Source organism: Macrotis lagotis, chromosome 7 (genome assembly GCF_037893015.1).
Source record: "Macrotis lagotis isolate mMagLag1 chromosome 7, bilby.v1.9.chrom.fasta, whole genome shotgun sequence".
Classification (NCBI taxonomy): domain Eukaryota; kingdom Metazoa; phylum Chordata; class Mammalia; order Peramelemorphia; family Peramelidae; genus Macrotis; species Macrotis lagotis.
In genome coordinates, this window is record NC_133664.1 from 59,706,917 (window position 1) to 59,723,577 (window position 16,661).

Consider the following 16,661-nt stretch of genomic DNA (forward strand, 5'->3'; position numbering starts at 1 on the left):
GAAAAGAAAAAGGAAAGGTATTAAGCACTAACTTGGGATAAGACATTATCTAGGCATGATAGAGGCTATAAGAATTAATAAAATGTAATCCTAGAACAGTATAGAGAAAAGATGCTGGATTTGGGACCAGAAGATCTAAATTCAAAGCCCAGCTCTAACACTAGCTACTTATATGACCCTGGAAAAGTAATTTAACATTTTTGGACCTTCTGTTCTTCAACTATAAGTTGAAGTCAATTTTTCATTTCTGACTCTTCACGAGCCCATTTGGGTATTTCTTAACAAAAATACTGGAATGGTTTACCATTTTCTTCTCTAGTTCATTTTACAGATGAAGAAACTGAAGTAAACAGTTTTAAGTGACTTGTCCAGGGTTACATAGCAGGCATCCAGACCAGATTTGAACTTGGGACTCCTGACTTGAAGCCTAGCATTCTATCCACTGAACCATCTAGCCATCGCATTAAATGACTAGATGTCCTCTAAGAGTCCTTCCAATATTAAGTTATAATTCAAAGGTATTTGTTCACATTGAACATACACATCTATTAGAGGAGAGATGAGATAGACAAATTACTAAAGTGATGAGTGGCATAGAAATGGGCAATTAAACCTGCTTTGGGAGCCTTAAACTGGTTCTAGGATCAGCTTTCAGTACCAATTTTATTAATGATGTGGATTCACACAATGAAATTATCAAATTAACAATGCCCATGGAAACTTTTCAGATTCTGAAATATCAACCTAATAGAAATAAACTACAACATGGTTTTGAAAAGATATTTGAGTGGATAGAAAAGTGAGTGTTCACATTAGTATAAAATAATGCAAAACATCCTTAAAGGAAGATAAATTTTTCAACTACTACAATTCAGGGAATAAACTAGAGTCACTGACAACAATAACCTGAAGTTATTAAGCAGATTTAACTCTGTGGGGAAAGAGCCTAAAAAAAGGTAGTCATCATTAGGAATAGTACTACCAAATTTTTTTTAATTCTAAAAAACCCTACCTTTCCAGTGTATGATTTAATCGCATCAGAGAAAGTATTGGAACAAATGAATGAATGATTTTCTTCTAATGTGTAATATCTACTATCTGACATTTGGGAATATTTCAAAGATTGTACCTTCCATCAAGTAATTTCTTCTTATATTGCTTCTTACCAACTCAAGGAAGATACAAAACTTGTCAACATCTAAAGACAAATAAAGAGACTGATATAAAAGAATGGCAGTTTTATGACACCAGGCAAAAAATATTAAGACTGCTCAGTATGAAGATCAGGAATAATATCTAGAAAATAATGAAAGGAATGGATAGGAAAGGAATGGACATCATGTTCATTAAATCCAAGGATGCCAGAATTTGTGAGATATCATGATCTAAATTATGAAGTTTAGAGATTTAGATGTCTAATTTAACACCTTCATTTTAGAGGTAAGGATACTGAATATTCAATTTCCTCATTTATAAAATTGACTAGATCATATATTAGGGGAGCAAGGGGATGCAGTGGATAGAGTACTGGGCCTGGAATCAGGAAGAGTCATCTTCCTGAGTTCAAATCCAGTCTCAGATACTTACTAGCTGTATGCGACTCTGGAAAATCATTTAACCCTGTTTGTCTCAGTTTTGTCATCTATAAGATAAGCTGGAGAAGTAAATGACAAACTGTTCCAAATTTTTGCCAAGAAAATCCCAAATGGGATTATAAAGAGTCAGATATAGCTGAAAAAATACTAAATAAAAAAAGAATAAGATCTATATAAGGTCCCTTCCAGCTATGTTGACTAAGGCAAATGGTAGAATGAGACAGAACTGGGACTGGAACTCTGTCTTTGCATGACAGGGCTCTTTGGGTGGTACAATGACATCTCACCATTTAATCTAAATTCATTATTTCTTTAGAAGAAACAAAGATCCAGAAATGATTTCAAACCCAAGTACTTTGATTTCCATTCCACAACAGGTTTCTTACCTATGCTATCTATCCTCCTGAATCTCAACAGGTTTTACTTAAACACCAGGAAGTAAACTTACAGAGCTAATTATTCTAGGAATTGGTACAGACTAAAAATAAATACCTTCACAAAAGATTTAAGTGAACTTATAACAAGTATTAAACTTGGATGTTGGAATGTCTACACTTAAACTCTGAGACTGCCATCAGGAAAGAATACCATAACACCTATATGACAGCCCTTTGACCCCATTTCCAAATACTGGTTAGACTAGACCTTAAGTCTCACTCAGAGTGATTATTTTAATGTTTTTATAGTGATTTTGATAAAATGATGACAAAGCTTCATATATGAATGAGACGCAGCCATTCCCTTAAGTTGAATGCAATCTAATAGTAGGCATAACTAACTAGATTACTCCATGACAAAGCAGACTGGATAGCTGTTGGAGGTGTTTTAAGGTATTCTATAATGGAATTTAATGAAATTAATAATAATAATAATGATAATAAGCAATATCTGAGTAGCAACTACCCTATGCCAGGCCATTGTACTACAAACTTCATAAATACTATTTCATAAGGTATAAAATGATATAAATGAGGAAGAAGACAAAAGGAAGGAGATCAATACATTAAAATCAACTATTAAACTAAGATAATTTCAGGGAATAATTTCTATCTCAATCACAATATAGTTAATTTTAGAGTTTCTGAGTTTAAATTTTTGAAAGTATTCCTGCTATAAGCAAAAGAATGAGGAAAATGTATTGATTTGAAATTTTGACATTTGAAATTTGAAAAATTTCAAAGTTTTGAAATAAATTTTAAAATGTTTTTACATGTAACCAGGGAAAATATAAAATAAATAAATTATTTTAGTATAGCAAATTTGATATAAACAGGAATTCAGAACATCCATTCATATTGACCATTGCTCTTAGGATCTCTTTAAAATACCAGAAAGCAGTATGAAACCATATAAATAAAATTCTTTAATTAAGAGTTGTTTCTAAAGTAATTTATAATATTTGATTTTTGGAGCAGAAACAAAAAAGCACAAAACATTAAAAAGCATAAAAACATTAAAAATCCTTTTCATCATTTTAAAAACAAAATGAAAACAAGCAAAAATAAAAAGTCAACGCCAGCAAACCAAGCAAATGAAAATAATAAGATGTCATCTCTTTCCTATTCTTATGAAGGAAAATCCAAACATCTAATCATCTGAAATGTACTATGTTTCCTGTGTTCTGGAAACAATTCTCTAATATTGTGTAAAAGAGGGTCAGCAACATCTTCTCTGGGCTTCTAGATTTTCTGTAACATTTCCAATGAAACAAAAGAATGAAAATGTTACAGTATAAGATGAATTAATCTTCTGGACCACCAATTAGCACTAAACAAAATGCTTCCTCTTCTGGGTTTGGCTTGGGAGTTTCATCACTTAACTGAAACTCCTCCCAAAAGAAATAATTTAGTACTGATGAAACAAATTCTATTCATTAAAAAGAAACATACTATAAAGCTCAATGATCAGAACTCTAGGATGGCTTGGGGAAAGAGAGCCATACCAGTTGAGTATGAGAAGACTTGGGCTTTAGTCTTAATTCTGCCACTAACTAGGATCATAGCTTCAAAGAGGTTACTACCCCTCTTTCAGTCAGTTTCCCCATCTGTAAAAATGGCAAAATTAGATGATCTCAAATTTCATTAAGCAACTGAAAGCTCTGAAACTTTACAGTGACAATCTCATGCACACTACAAAAAATTGCTTCATGTACTTACATCACTAATAAGCTCAGTACATTTTCTAGCCAATTCCATGTTTCGGTCTTCAATGACAGGTTTAAGGAATACCTGTACCAAAAGAGAGACGGAGAGCCAGGGGGGAGAGGGGGGAGACAGAGAGACAGAGAGACAGAGGAGAATAAATCCAAGATTGTTCAATCTGTAAACTGCAAAGCATCTCTTCAGTGAAACATTTTTGGAAACAAATTAATATTATCCACCTTTTCTTCTTCATCTTCTGCATCTTCTTCCCCATATTTCTCTCCATTTTCATTTTGGCAGTCCTCAGAGACTGGTACTCTCATATTTTCTGTTTCTGAAAAATTCCTTTACAATGTAAAAATCTCCTAGTGTAACCGTTTTTACATATGAGACCTTCCTGGAGATCTCAGTGACTGCTTCTCCTGCACTGAGTTTAACCTTTCCAAGGCCCTTTCCTTATTTAGCTTACCCTTGACATCCTTTATCTCAATTGGGCATGAGGGAACAGAAAGGCATCATGGACAATTTGCCAGCTACAGTCCTAAGGAGCAGTAATAATTTTTTAACTGATAAAATTCAATTGTCTGATCTTTTATAGGCAACTATCTTTAAATTAGTTAAGGAATTCAAAAGAACAGATTAAGTTATAGCTTTGTAATTCAATCCTTGGAGACAAAGAGACCATTCATAAAAGGAGCAGGTTGAAAGGGTCAGAGGGACTTAAAAGATTATGAGAAAACTGCCTAGTTGTAACACTTAAGATATGGGGAACCTAAAGCCTGTTATCTTGAAACTTCCTTATCTAATTCAGGCTTTCCCTTAAATGTCAAGAATACTTCTACTTTGGTGGAAGCTGGAAGGGAAGGAGAAGAAATAGTCTGGAAATTTTCACTCTCACTAAATTCAATTTAAGATGGATGGATGTCTTCTTGGGAATTTCAGTTAATGGTCTTAGTCTAGAGAATAGTTTCTAAAAATGCCCACTTTTAGAAATTTCCAAAAGTGGTAAAACAGAAGGGATGTTGTGTGTATGTGTGTGTGTGTGTGTACATTTTCTTTGCCATGTAACTTAAAATGATTTCTTTTTCTAAACCATTCTTACTCCCAAGATAAAGATTGATGCAGATTATTTTTTAGAAGGAAAAAAACTGATTGGTCTGTCATAACCCAAGGTCATTTGGGGGAGAAGCCCAGATTGGTTATTATTTCCCATTTGGGCTTCTGATTCTATTGATTTTGCCACCATCGCCTGGCAGAAGTATTCCTGCCCTACCCACCCCCACAATCCTGTTTTCTGGTACTCTTTTATGTGCTGCCTTTCCCAATTAAAATAGAAGCTCCTTGAGGTTAGGAACTATGGTTCTTTTTTGCTCATATTTGTGTTGCAGGTACACAGGGAAAAACTAATCATCCACTAAGTGCTTGAATGATTGCTGTCATACCTTTTTGTCTTTACTATTTATATGTTGTCAACCTTGTTATGCCATAAATCATAAAATCAAAGCAATGTATAGTAGAAGGGGTCTTGGTGTCATTTATAATAGTCCCATTTTAAAGATTCATAATGACAAAGCTAGAAGTGAAATTCATTGCTTCTCCTATACCACTGTTGTTTCAGGTGAGGAAGGGAGGGAGGGAAGAAAGAAGGAAGGAAGGAAGGAAGGAAGGAAGGAAGGAAGGAAGGGAGGGAGGGAGGGAGGGAGGGAGGGAGGGAGGGAGGAAAGAATTTGAGATATATATATATATATATATATATATATATATATATATATATATACTCCAAGCACATCATTATTTCTTCAGTCACTGACACTAGAAAAGAAAAATCAAGGGTCAAATACAAAATGCAACAGTTTAAGATTTTCTCAACAAAATAAATAATATTCAGTTTACCTTCTTCTAAAACTAAGAGAAGAAAAAATGGGAAGATTGAGAGGCAAATTGGCATAGTCAGTGGATTACCTGACTTGGAGTCAGGGAAATCTGGGCTCAAATCCAGACTTTGACCAATGGTAAATCACTCACCCTCTGCAAGGTTAATCTCGTTTTCTGTAAAATAGTAGTAATAACAGCTATACTAACTACTTCACAGAGGTGCTATGACGTTCAAATAAAGAACTTTGAAAACTTTAAAAGTTCTGTATGCCAATTATTGTTATAAAATGTACTGAAAAATTCCATAAAACTTTAGAGTAGAACACAGAAAGTAAAGGGAAAGACCAAGACAAGAAAAAATAAGAAACAAGAAACCATAGGCGGTGATTGATTAATACTTGATTATGTTATTATATTGGTAAATGATAGATAACTGGTTAAGACCTGACTGATTTTGAATACATGAAGTGGTATACAATGATAAGAAATTCATTTCTTAGTTTCTTCTGCAACATAACCATCAAAGATAGATCTCCTTCCCTGATCTCTATAGGGGCAAAGCCTGTCCTTTGATGCACAGGAGTATCTCAACAAGGAAAATGGAAGAGAAACAATACAGAGATGTGTAACAAACAGGATGACAAAAATCAAGGAAGTAGGATACTATGGGGCATATACAAGGAATACCAAGTAGCCTAATTTGGTAAAAGACTGGATTTTGTGGAGAGAAAGGTCAGATAAGAATAGAAAAGGCATAATGGAGTCAGATACCAAAATTCTTTAAATGTCAGACTGGACTTTATTTGAGAGACAACATTTGGGAGGACAAAGGGGCATTCCAAGATTTCAAATAAGGGAGTAAAATAATCAGAACTGATTATTTTAAAAACAGAATACAAGTTGGGATGAAATGAGAGAATGCAGGTGGAAAGATCAATTAACATTTTTGGAACAAACCAGACAAAAGATTGAGGGGGAAAAAGCTATATGAGCTAGTACTAAGTTTGAATTTAAGGGATTTGGATACAAATCCTAACTCTGCCACTTTGCTGTCTTTTATAACTTTCTTTTACCCTAGTAAGCCTCAGTCTCCACATTTGTTAAGATAAAGGATATGGACTAAATAATATAACACTCGATTCCTATGCCAAGTTCCAAAGAATAACAGGTAAAGTTTAGTAGTTACAGAGTTTTATGTCCCTTTTCCAGAAGGATTTTATTTCACAAAACAATTTCTCATCTTACCATCAAGATGATGCCAAGAATAATATTGATGAAAAGGGCATTGAACTTATTTCTAGTTCTACTTTCTTTCTCAGAAATAATATCTTTCATTTATAAAATAAGTTACAAAGAGCATTCACATACTTTCTTTAATTTGATCCTTTCAATGAGCCCATGAGGTAGGTAATGAACAACAGGTCTATGTCTGATTTACAGATGAGAAATCAGAGAAGTTGAGGGAGTCACCAAAGGTGAGTCTTCATCATTTCTTCTTTTCTTTTCTTTTCTTTTTTTTTGGCAAGGCAATGGGGTTAAGTGACTTGCCCAAGGTCAAACAATTAAATAAGTGTCTGAATTCAAATTTGAACTCAGATCTTGACTCCAGAGTGGGTGCTCTAATCTGTGCCACCTAGCAGCCCCTAACATTCCCTTCAAAACTCCTAACTGATTTACTATTCATCAGTTTGTCTTTATGTATCTCTTCAAGGTTTATAAAACACTTGGCATAGATTACATCATTTGATCCAATGACCCCAGAGGTAATACAGGTATGATTAATTGCATTTTATAGACGAGGAATCTGAGACTCAGAGAAGTTATGACTTGCCCCAAGCTGAAAATTTAACTGGAGAACTGTGGTTCACTCATTTTTTGAATCTGAGTACAACATTCTTCTTTCCTCACTACAATCCTGCCCTTCCTATGACAAATCAGTCATAGTTGCGGAAAGAGGGAAGTCACAATAAGGGGAAAAAACTCATTTTCTTCTCCTTCAAATGACTAGCAGTTTAGGTAAAGAGCCTCTCCAAAAATTCTGAGAGGTATAATTTATAAAGTTCAACACCCAATGATACTATAGTTATACACACTTACATGATCTCCTTTTGAATTCAAGGGAAGACAGGAATTTTTTATGTTTTTAATCTATGACATGATGAATTAATTGAAATATCAATCAATAATTTCTATGCACCACCTGAATAACATAGATTCTTTCTTTTTAGGATATCCTCCAGGAACAATTTAATATAGAAAAACCTTTGAGATTACCTGGTTTATCCTTTCATTCAGAGAGGAAACAGAGAAAGAGACAGAGACAGTAGTGGGGGGGGGGGGGGGAGGTTAATGGGACTAATACAATGGCAGAATCACACCAGAACTCAGATTTCTTAAACAAATCTCAAACGATTTGTACCAAGCCAACTTGCCTCATGTCAAAATCTGATTTCACAGGTACTTGGAAACTTGAAACAAGGAGATTATCCTGTAGAAATTCATTGTCACCAGCTCACAAATAAAACCTTACTAGATTGACCTATTTACATGGAATTTGACAACTTAGAACCACAGTTGCTTGTGATTTAAGATAGCTACAGCCCTCTTTTCTATAAAATTCTTACAGTACTCTGATCAGTCAAAGGGGGAAAAAAGTAATGATGTGATTTGTCACAGTATAGCTCTCTTGCCAACACTCTAAATACCTGATTCAGGGAATAAAAAGAGAGTATTCTCCATGGATAATGATTCTATTTCAGAATTTCTTCTCTCATACACCTTTTATTGTACATTTTTTAAGAGTTCAATGTTATAATGTTATTCACATTTTCTAAGCTGAAATTCCCCAAAACAGGAATAACTTTGCCAGATTATTTCTTCTAATCTCTTTTATTTTTTAAGGATTTTCATTTATATTGTGAGATATCTTTTTCAAAAATGTATTTTGATGATCTTATTCCTGCAGAAATGGGGCTGCTACTAAGGACCTAAACACTGAGTTCTAATGGGAAGGACCTCAGTAAAAATCCTCCTGGGTCAACTCAGAGAAATCCTGTTTCTACTTTTTGACCTTTCCTAAAGCAAAACATATTCAATTTCTCTATTTTATAAAATGACAATATTAGTCTACATCATGTGAAAAATTTTAAGAGTTTATAAATAGAAACTTTTGTAAAACAATTAAAGCACAATCCCAATGTAGGACATGAATTCCGCAATAATAGACTTACTAGTAACTTAGCAAATAGGCACAGATGTTGAAGAAAAGGGTGATATAATATAATCAGCTTTCCATTCCACCCTCTTCCACAAAGGGCAAGAGAAGTTTCCAATTATTTTTACCTTAAAATCAGGAACATTTAGACACCAATGATAAGCAAGCTTCACATCTTTTTCTAGATTTGCTGTTTTTATGTGTTTGTATTTCCATAGCAACTGCCCAGTCACATGGGTAATTCAAATCACCTGCCCAAAGAAACACAGCTGGACTATAGTAATGAGTCATGGATTGCTTGTCCATCTCCAGTGTTATTGGGGTGACATGGGACAAGCATCTCCTGATTTTGAACAGTATTTACTTACTACTCATTATCCTTTTTGTCCCCACCTTCCATTTACATATATGTGTCTCCCTATATCAATACAGATCTATGTATAGGATAAAATGTATTGCAATACAGATTACATATATGTACATATATATATATATATATATATATATATATTTGTAGGTATACACACACACATATATAGTACAGTTTATATGTAATATATATTCTCCACACCCCCCCTCTAATATAATAAACAAGGAAGGAGTTAGGAACCAAGTTCTGAGTTTGGTCAAATTTGTATGGATAAAATAGGTTAATACAATTTGAAAGATTTAAATAGCTGCATTTTTTCGAGAAAAACACTGACTCTAAATTGCTAGCTTCAAACATGGCAAGCAGATGCAAATTAAGCCAGTTGTTTACCACCACCATCATCATCATCAACTCACATTTTTGGAGCACCATCTGGGGATTTAGAACTTTGTTAGGCACTCTGTGTGTCATCTGAAAAGAATTCTATCTCTCCCCCTCCCCTCCCTTTCTCTCTCCCATCTCTTCTTTCTCCATCTTATCTCTCTCCTTTCTCATCTTCCTCATTCATTTCTCTTCTCTCCTCTCTCCTACCTTGCTTTGTCTCTCTCCTGTCTCCCTTTGTTGTCTCTCTCTCCCTCTTTCTCTCTTCTCTCTCCCTATCTCCCCCCTCCATTGTCTCTCATCTTCTTCCCTCATCTCTTTTCCCCTTCTTTCTTCACTCTAACAGTCTCTCTCTCTCTTCTCCCTCTATTTTTCCCTCTCCAATTTCTCCATTTTATCTCTCTCCTTTTCCCTTTCCCCTTCTCTCTCGCCTTCCACCCTCATTTCTCTTCTCCCTCTCTCTCCTCTCTTTGTCTTCTCTTTCTGTCTGTCTTTTGTTCTCTATCTCTTTCTCTCAATCACCCTCTGTCTATGCTTTTTCCTTCCTCTCTCCCTCTCCTCTCCCTACTTTCTCTCTTCTCCCATCCTCTCCCTCTCCTTCCTCTCACTCGTCCTCTGTCTCTGCTGTCTCTCTTCTCCCTTCCCTCTCTCCTGCCTCCCTTCTTTGTCTTTCCCTTTTCTTTCTCTCTCCTCCCTCTCCCTTTCTCATTCCCCCTTTCCCTTTAGCCTTTTCTTCCTCTCTGTCTCTGCTCTGTCTTTTTTTCTCCCTTTTATTCTCTATCTGTCCCTCTCTTCTTCCTCTTCCTCCTCCAAAAGGATCATCATTTTCAATGGCATAGCAGCTGCTTATTTTATCTTCACCTCATAGATTCACCCAGATTCGGACATTTGTCTGAAAGAGGACTTTGCTAGGCAACGATTCTTTTAAATGGTTTCTTAGGAAGAGAAATGTAAAAATCATACTTCAAAATGTCTTCTTTTGAAAAAGCACCCAGTTAATAGTTGCATAATTTACCTCTGAAAACTACATTCATTAAACCTATGTCCTCCTGGACCTTTTATCATGACTTTGATAACAAAAAATCAAGCTTAACATAGTGAAGATAGTTTGAATAATAACAGGTATGATTAGTATTTACACAGCTCTTTAAGGATTTAGGCAAAGCATTACCAATGATAACTAACACTGATATATATTGATTTAAGGTTTTCAAAGCACTTTAGATATGTTATCTCATATATTACAACAACCCTGGAAGGGATTCTCATTTTACAGATGAAGAAACTGAGGCTGAAAGAGGTTAAATGATTTGCCCAGAGTCACTTAGCTAATAAGTATCACATTTGAATTCAGGTTTCGCTGACTCCAAGTCCTGACTCCACTATATTTTGTTAACCTCCAGTTAATGTCTGATATTACCTTTGCTACTAAAATATAATTGCAAATGGTGTTCTTCATTTTTTAAAGAAAATTACTTAAGTTTATACTAGACTACAATTTTTGGGACACCAGGGTGTGTGTGTGTGTGTGTGTGTGTGTGTGGTGTTTCCCCACAAAATTGAGAAATGCCCATATCTTCTGGCATAAACCTAGAGGATAATTTTTTTGGTACTCATTCTTGCCATAGTAGATAAAATATTGGACTTGTCTTCAAAAAGACCTGAGCTTGAATTTTCCCTCAAATGATATTTATTTATTAGCCATCTGACTGTGAGAAAATCATTTAGCCCCTTGGCTTCACGAAAATTTCCTCATTTGTAAAATGAGAATAATAATAGCATCTAATTAATGAAGTAGTTATGAATATCAAAAATAAAATATGTAGAGTTTTGCAAACTTTAATATGCCACATGTGAGCTATTATTATAGCTATAACTACTTAAGTTCTAAAACAAAAGAATACACAATAAAAAAACAGATTTTATACAATGGTCCCAAACAGAATTTTTAAAGAGCAACCTATTTGCCAGAGGAAAACCAAAAGTAAGTCCTCCTTTATCTACTAATGTCACTGCTTTTTCTTTATTTTTAATTTATAAATTTTTTATTTTACACTTACAAATGCTTTTCCTGCCTTCACTCCTTCCTCAATTCACTGTGATGGTCAGGAACAAAATACCCATTAATCATCTGAAGTCCTGCTTTAACTATGCCTGGGAGGGGGAAGGGGGAGAGAAGCAAGAAAAACTGAACAATTTTTTAAAAATCATGCTTCAATCTACATTCTGATTCCATCGATAATTTGCATGGAGATGGATAGTATTTCTCATCAGAAGTCCTTTGGTATTCTCCTCTTTATCCATTAATTTCAATGAATGAAGAGAAATGAAGAGATGATTGTTTTATTTCTATACTGGCACATTATTATTCCTAGTCAGAAGAGACAAATCTAGCTTATTAATTTGCTAATTCTTTGCAATGTTAGTTATACTTTAATAACATTAAAGCTGATACCACAATCATTCCCTCAATCCTAACTTACTCCTCATTGGAAGCCCCAAAATGAGAGGCTAAGATGAAGACAGTAACTTAAAAAAAAAAAAAAAGGTTTGAGAGAATCAAATAAATTGTTCAGGAAAAGTACCTTTGAAGAATTAGAATCATAAAAATATTAAATTACACATTTAGCATTTTTTAATTATTCCCCCTTTCTTAACCATTCCTTTGAAAAGGTACAAAATAAAATGGGCAAAATCCAGTTCCTTCACTGGCAATATGTAATTGTTATAGAAATTAGTTCTTGGTTTTCAGTTTGTTTTATTATATGTATGTGCTTTATATGTTATACATGTTTTCTGGTTTCTATATAGCATGTTTTATGTGTAGTACATATGCACATATATTATATGCAATATGTTCATATATATGCTATATATGTAGCTAATTTACCACAGCTGCCCATTTCTTTTCAGAAAGCACACAAAGGCTCAATAAATGCAGAGTCTTAATTACTTCTCACATCTGGAAAGACTTGACTATGAGAGTGGATTCATTGAAGAAACTCATCATTTGGCTGTCAACACCATCTCAAGAGTCAGAAAAAGAGCAGGCTTGATCAATCATGGCAATTCTTTAACCCCTTCATATTTCCCATTGCTTAGATCATTTATGAAATTTATGAAACAGTGCAGTAAATAGTCTAGTAATAGTAGGAAGCAGGGAAATTGGAGGTGATAGCTTTATGAAATTTTCAAGAGAGATATATAGAGTTAAAAGTTATATATCAAAATGTAGACATTGTAACAGTAAAGTAATGATGAAAAACAATAGACAAAAACAGCCTCCAGAAATAGTAGAATGCATTTAAGAAGAACCACTATATCAGAATAGCCACCATTACAAAACTGGATGAATACTCAGTATGTATTTTTATTTCAGGGATGGTGATGAGAACATTAAACATCGAATTAAGACACTTGGAGTTGAATTTCACCTTCAGTACTTAAGTGTCTACCCTCAGGTTAAGTCACTTAACTTCTCTGAGACTCACGAGATTCAGCTGTACAATGACTAAAGTTATAGCTGTAAAAAGGGTTCTCAAATAGGATAACATACAAAAAGATGTTTTGTTTATGTCAAATCCCTTTATAGAAAATGTGTTTTCCTTATCTGTAAGCAAGCATCCATTGAGCATCCACCTCATGCAAGGCGCTGTGCCAGTTGCTAATAGTGAGAAGATAACAAACGGCACTCACTACCCTGAAGGGGCTTACATTCTCCTAGGGAGGACACAGTATGTTCACAGATAGGAATGATACAATATCAGCTACAATATCCACCAAAAAGAGCACTAGAAAAAAGTAACTCTAACACATTTGAAGAGAGAACTTGAACTGGGATAAAGGAAGAAATGACAGGATCGTGGAAGCTGTTACTGAAATGAACTTTCAAAGAAAAGGATTGTAATAGGTAAATATGGGGGGAGGAAGGGTGTGTTTTTGATTCACATGAGAGAAAGAAATGAAGACTCCAATAAAATCATGTGATAAATAGGTAAATAGCTTAATTAAAAAGAAAGCCGAATGATTTGAGGAGAATGAAGTCTTATGCAGCTAAACCACCAATCCTCAGAACGACTCACTACATGCAAGGTGAGTATTGAGCCAGTCTTCTCTGTGGTATTTATATAGTCATGATTTTGCGATTTCCACTCAGGAAACATGATTGAAGCACCTGTTATATGTTATCTTAAAGTGAAACACTCCTTGTCCCATAGGAGACTACATTAATAACCAGACTGTGGAATGAATAGGAATTCATAGAGAGAGTGGTAGCCTAAATGTGGGTGGCAAAGGAGGGATGGCATGTAAAGCATCTATTGGAAAAAAGCATCCAGGTCTTTGAATCCAATTTCCATGAGAAATGTCTTTGGGCTATGGGGATTGTGTTCCTTCCCAGTTCAATTTCCTTTAATCTCCTGTTCTACTAGTGTCTACTGAAGAAACTACAAAAACAAAACAACAACATCAAATACAAACAAACAAAAAAAGAGGTATCACGCCATAGAAGAAAGAGTTCTGGACATGATCAAAAAACCTGAGGTTGAATCTTCACTCTGTCATTTATTCATATGACCTTGGTCCTATCACTTAATCTCATTGAATATCAACTTTTTAATCTGTAATAATAATAATAATAATAATAATAATAATAATAAACTATGCCACCTGCTTCAAAAATATAGTGAGGGGACTGAATGAAATAATGCCTTTAAGTCACTTTGTAACATATTGCCTTATCAGTGTAAACTATATCTTGTAAATGAACAATTCCCATGTTTTAAAAACTTTCAGTGGTAGTAATTTCACAGAAGATTGATGTAAAACCTAAACCTCTAATTACTCTTCTATCATTGGATTTTATATTTTAAAAAGTCGATAATGTGATAAACTTCAGTTTATAATTGTAACAAATACCATTTATCCCCTCTTTGATAAATGAAATTAATACTCCCACATGAACTGTAAATGCTAAATTATTGAAAGAACCCCTAGGGTTCATGTCTACCACCATGCCTCCACCATGCTTTAAAAATAGGGAAATGTCACAGTGTATGTTCATAACTGCTCTTCAGTCAGTTTATTCCTGAGTCTTATTGCTATCATTTTTGTGAAAGAAAAATGTCTCTCTCCTATAACTCAGGTAGAAGATAAATATCAAAATTAGATTAAAATGAAGGAAGCATAATTGTCTTCATTCTAGTACTTTTGACAATAATCTCCAAACAATTAACAATGATATGTCCATATTTCACATTTATTTTCATTATAGAATTGATTGTTTCCTCTCATGTCTCGATCACTTATTGTCTGATTTTTTTCTTTCATTCAAAACTGTTTCTATCTAATTTCTGAGCAAAAATGTTCAGATTTTACTTAAGAAAAATGGATTTTTCATCCCACTTCTGTCATCTTACAAACTCTGTGACTTATTACAAATTATTGGGATTCAATTCCTAGATAGGCAAAATAAGTTAGGGGAGGTGATTAGCCTAAACAATCACTCTGGTCCCTTCCAGCTTTTACTAGTGTATGACTCTAATTTACATTTTAGTTCTTTCACAAAAATCATCTAGATTCAATATTAAAGCATTAAAAAGCATATACATATAAATAATATATATATGGAGGACAAGAATGTGGTTAAAATTAATTGTGCTAATAATATTAAAAGTTTTTCTATTTTATTTAAAAATTTAACCACCAATATCATCTTCACTTTTTCTTCTCATCATGCTTTCCCTAAGAAGGGAACTTTCCCTTACTGGCACTGATGTAGTTTACCTGTAAAATGCAGCTTTGTCTTCCTTCAGGCTTAATCTTCAAAATGTTCTTCACTTGTATATAATGCAATTGTTAGATTATGGCATATATCCATGACACTTGTCTCTAAATACTTTGACATCCATTTTATTAACCTGTATATCACCTAGAACAACACAACAAAGAAATAAAGACTTCAATCATTGATGATTAAGAAGGGGCAAGAAAAGATGAAGAGGAACACAGCACTGTAAAATAGGGTGGAGTCAGATAATATAGGTATGAGTCATAAGGCATAGACAACACTCCTGTATAGCCTTAAATTAAAATGTAAATGGGAACTATTTAACAAAATAAATGGAACTAAATAAAGCATGGATGCTGGTTTTCTAAGTTGATATGGGCCCAGAAGGATCCTTATGCATGATTAAGTGACTCCATTTTTCTATTGGAGTTTTGATTTTACTGGAAGGAAGACAATACTTCTCCAATTGAAAAATGCTATCTTCCACTACTGTAGAGGATAAAGCAATGGAGACTGGGACACAAGATCTGAATTTGCATTCTATCTCTGATATCTACTAGCTGTGTAGCTACTTAATTTCTCTGAGTCGCAGTTTATTTGTATGTAAATGAGGATAATAAGTCATATAAATGCCTCTCACAGTAATAATGATGATTACAATGGGAGGAAAAGAAAAGCACTTATTAAATGCCCATTATCAGGTACTTGTTAAGCACTCTACTCAATATTATCTCTTTTGATCTTCACCACAATCCTGTGAGTTTTACATATGAGAAAACTGAGGCAGGGTCACACAGCTGGAAAGAATTTGATGCAGGATTTGAACTCAGAGCTTACTGATTCCAAACTTGGAAGTCTACACACTGCACTGCCTCCTGTAGTTTCTTAGTTTTTGTAGTTTCTTAGTTTTGCGTCTATGTTCACTAGTGTAATACAATAATCATATCTGTAATCTAAACCAAAATTATCTGAGTGGTAATATATTTTATTTAAAGCACAAATGACTTAGAAATAATAATTTCAATTAATTTTAAAACATTCATATTATATAAAGTTGCCTTTTAGAATTCCACCTTGTGTCACTTATGAGAAGGAATATGTAGTGATTACTGAAATATTCACATTTTAATGCAGCTCTCATAAGAAAAGGAAGTGTAATTGGGGAGCTGACCTCTATGAATGATTCAATTGCATCCAGGAACACCAGATAGAAAACAGCAGTTTGACTAGTTATTTTTTTTTTTTTGGCTATTAGGCAAGTCTGTCATATTCAAGATCATAAAAACTTAGGAGATTT

General features: G+C 34.1%; 1 protein-coding gene across 10 annotated transcripts in view; it reads right to left on the bottom strand.

The window, feature by feature from the left end:
• NEBL (nebulette) overlaps positions 1 to 16,661 on the bottom strand; it is a 456,697-nt gene that overhangs the window by 142,682 nt on the left and 297,354 nt on the right. For 2 of the 10 annotated variants that reach the window (XM_074192960.1, XM_074192961.1), the window contains exons 1-2: positions 3,976 to 5,335; positions 3,752 to 3,823 (exon numbers count right to left, since the gene is read on the bottom strand). The exons of 2 other annotated variants lie outside the window; for them this stretch is intronic. In XM_074192960.1, the coding sequence (XP_074049061.1) occupies positions 3,752 to 3,823; positions 3,976 to 4,059 (156 nt within the window). In that variant the 5' untranslated portion in view covers positions 4,060 to 5,335. Of the gene's footprint in view, positions 1 to 1,129; positions 1,199 to 3,751; positions 3,824 to 3,975; positions 5,337 to 8,953; positions 9,077 to 11,636; positions 11,731 to 15,360; positions 16,380 to 16,661 lie in introns of those variants that run through there. 6 more of the 10 variants (XM_074192956.1, XM_074192959.1, XM_074192957.1 and 3 more) reach the window with 6 other exon arrangements.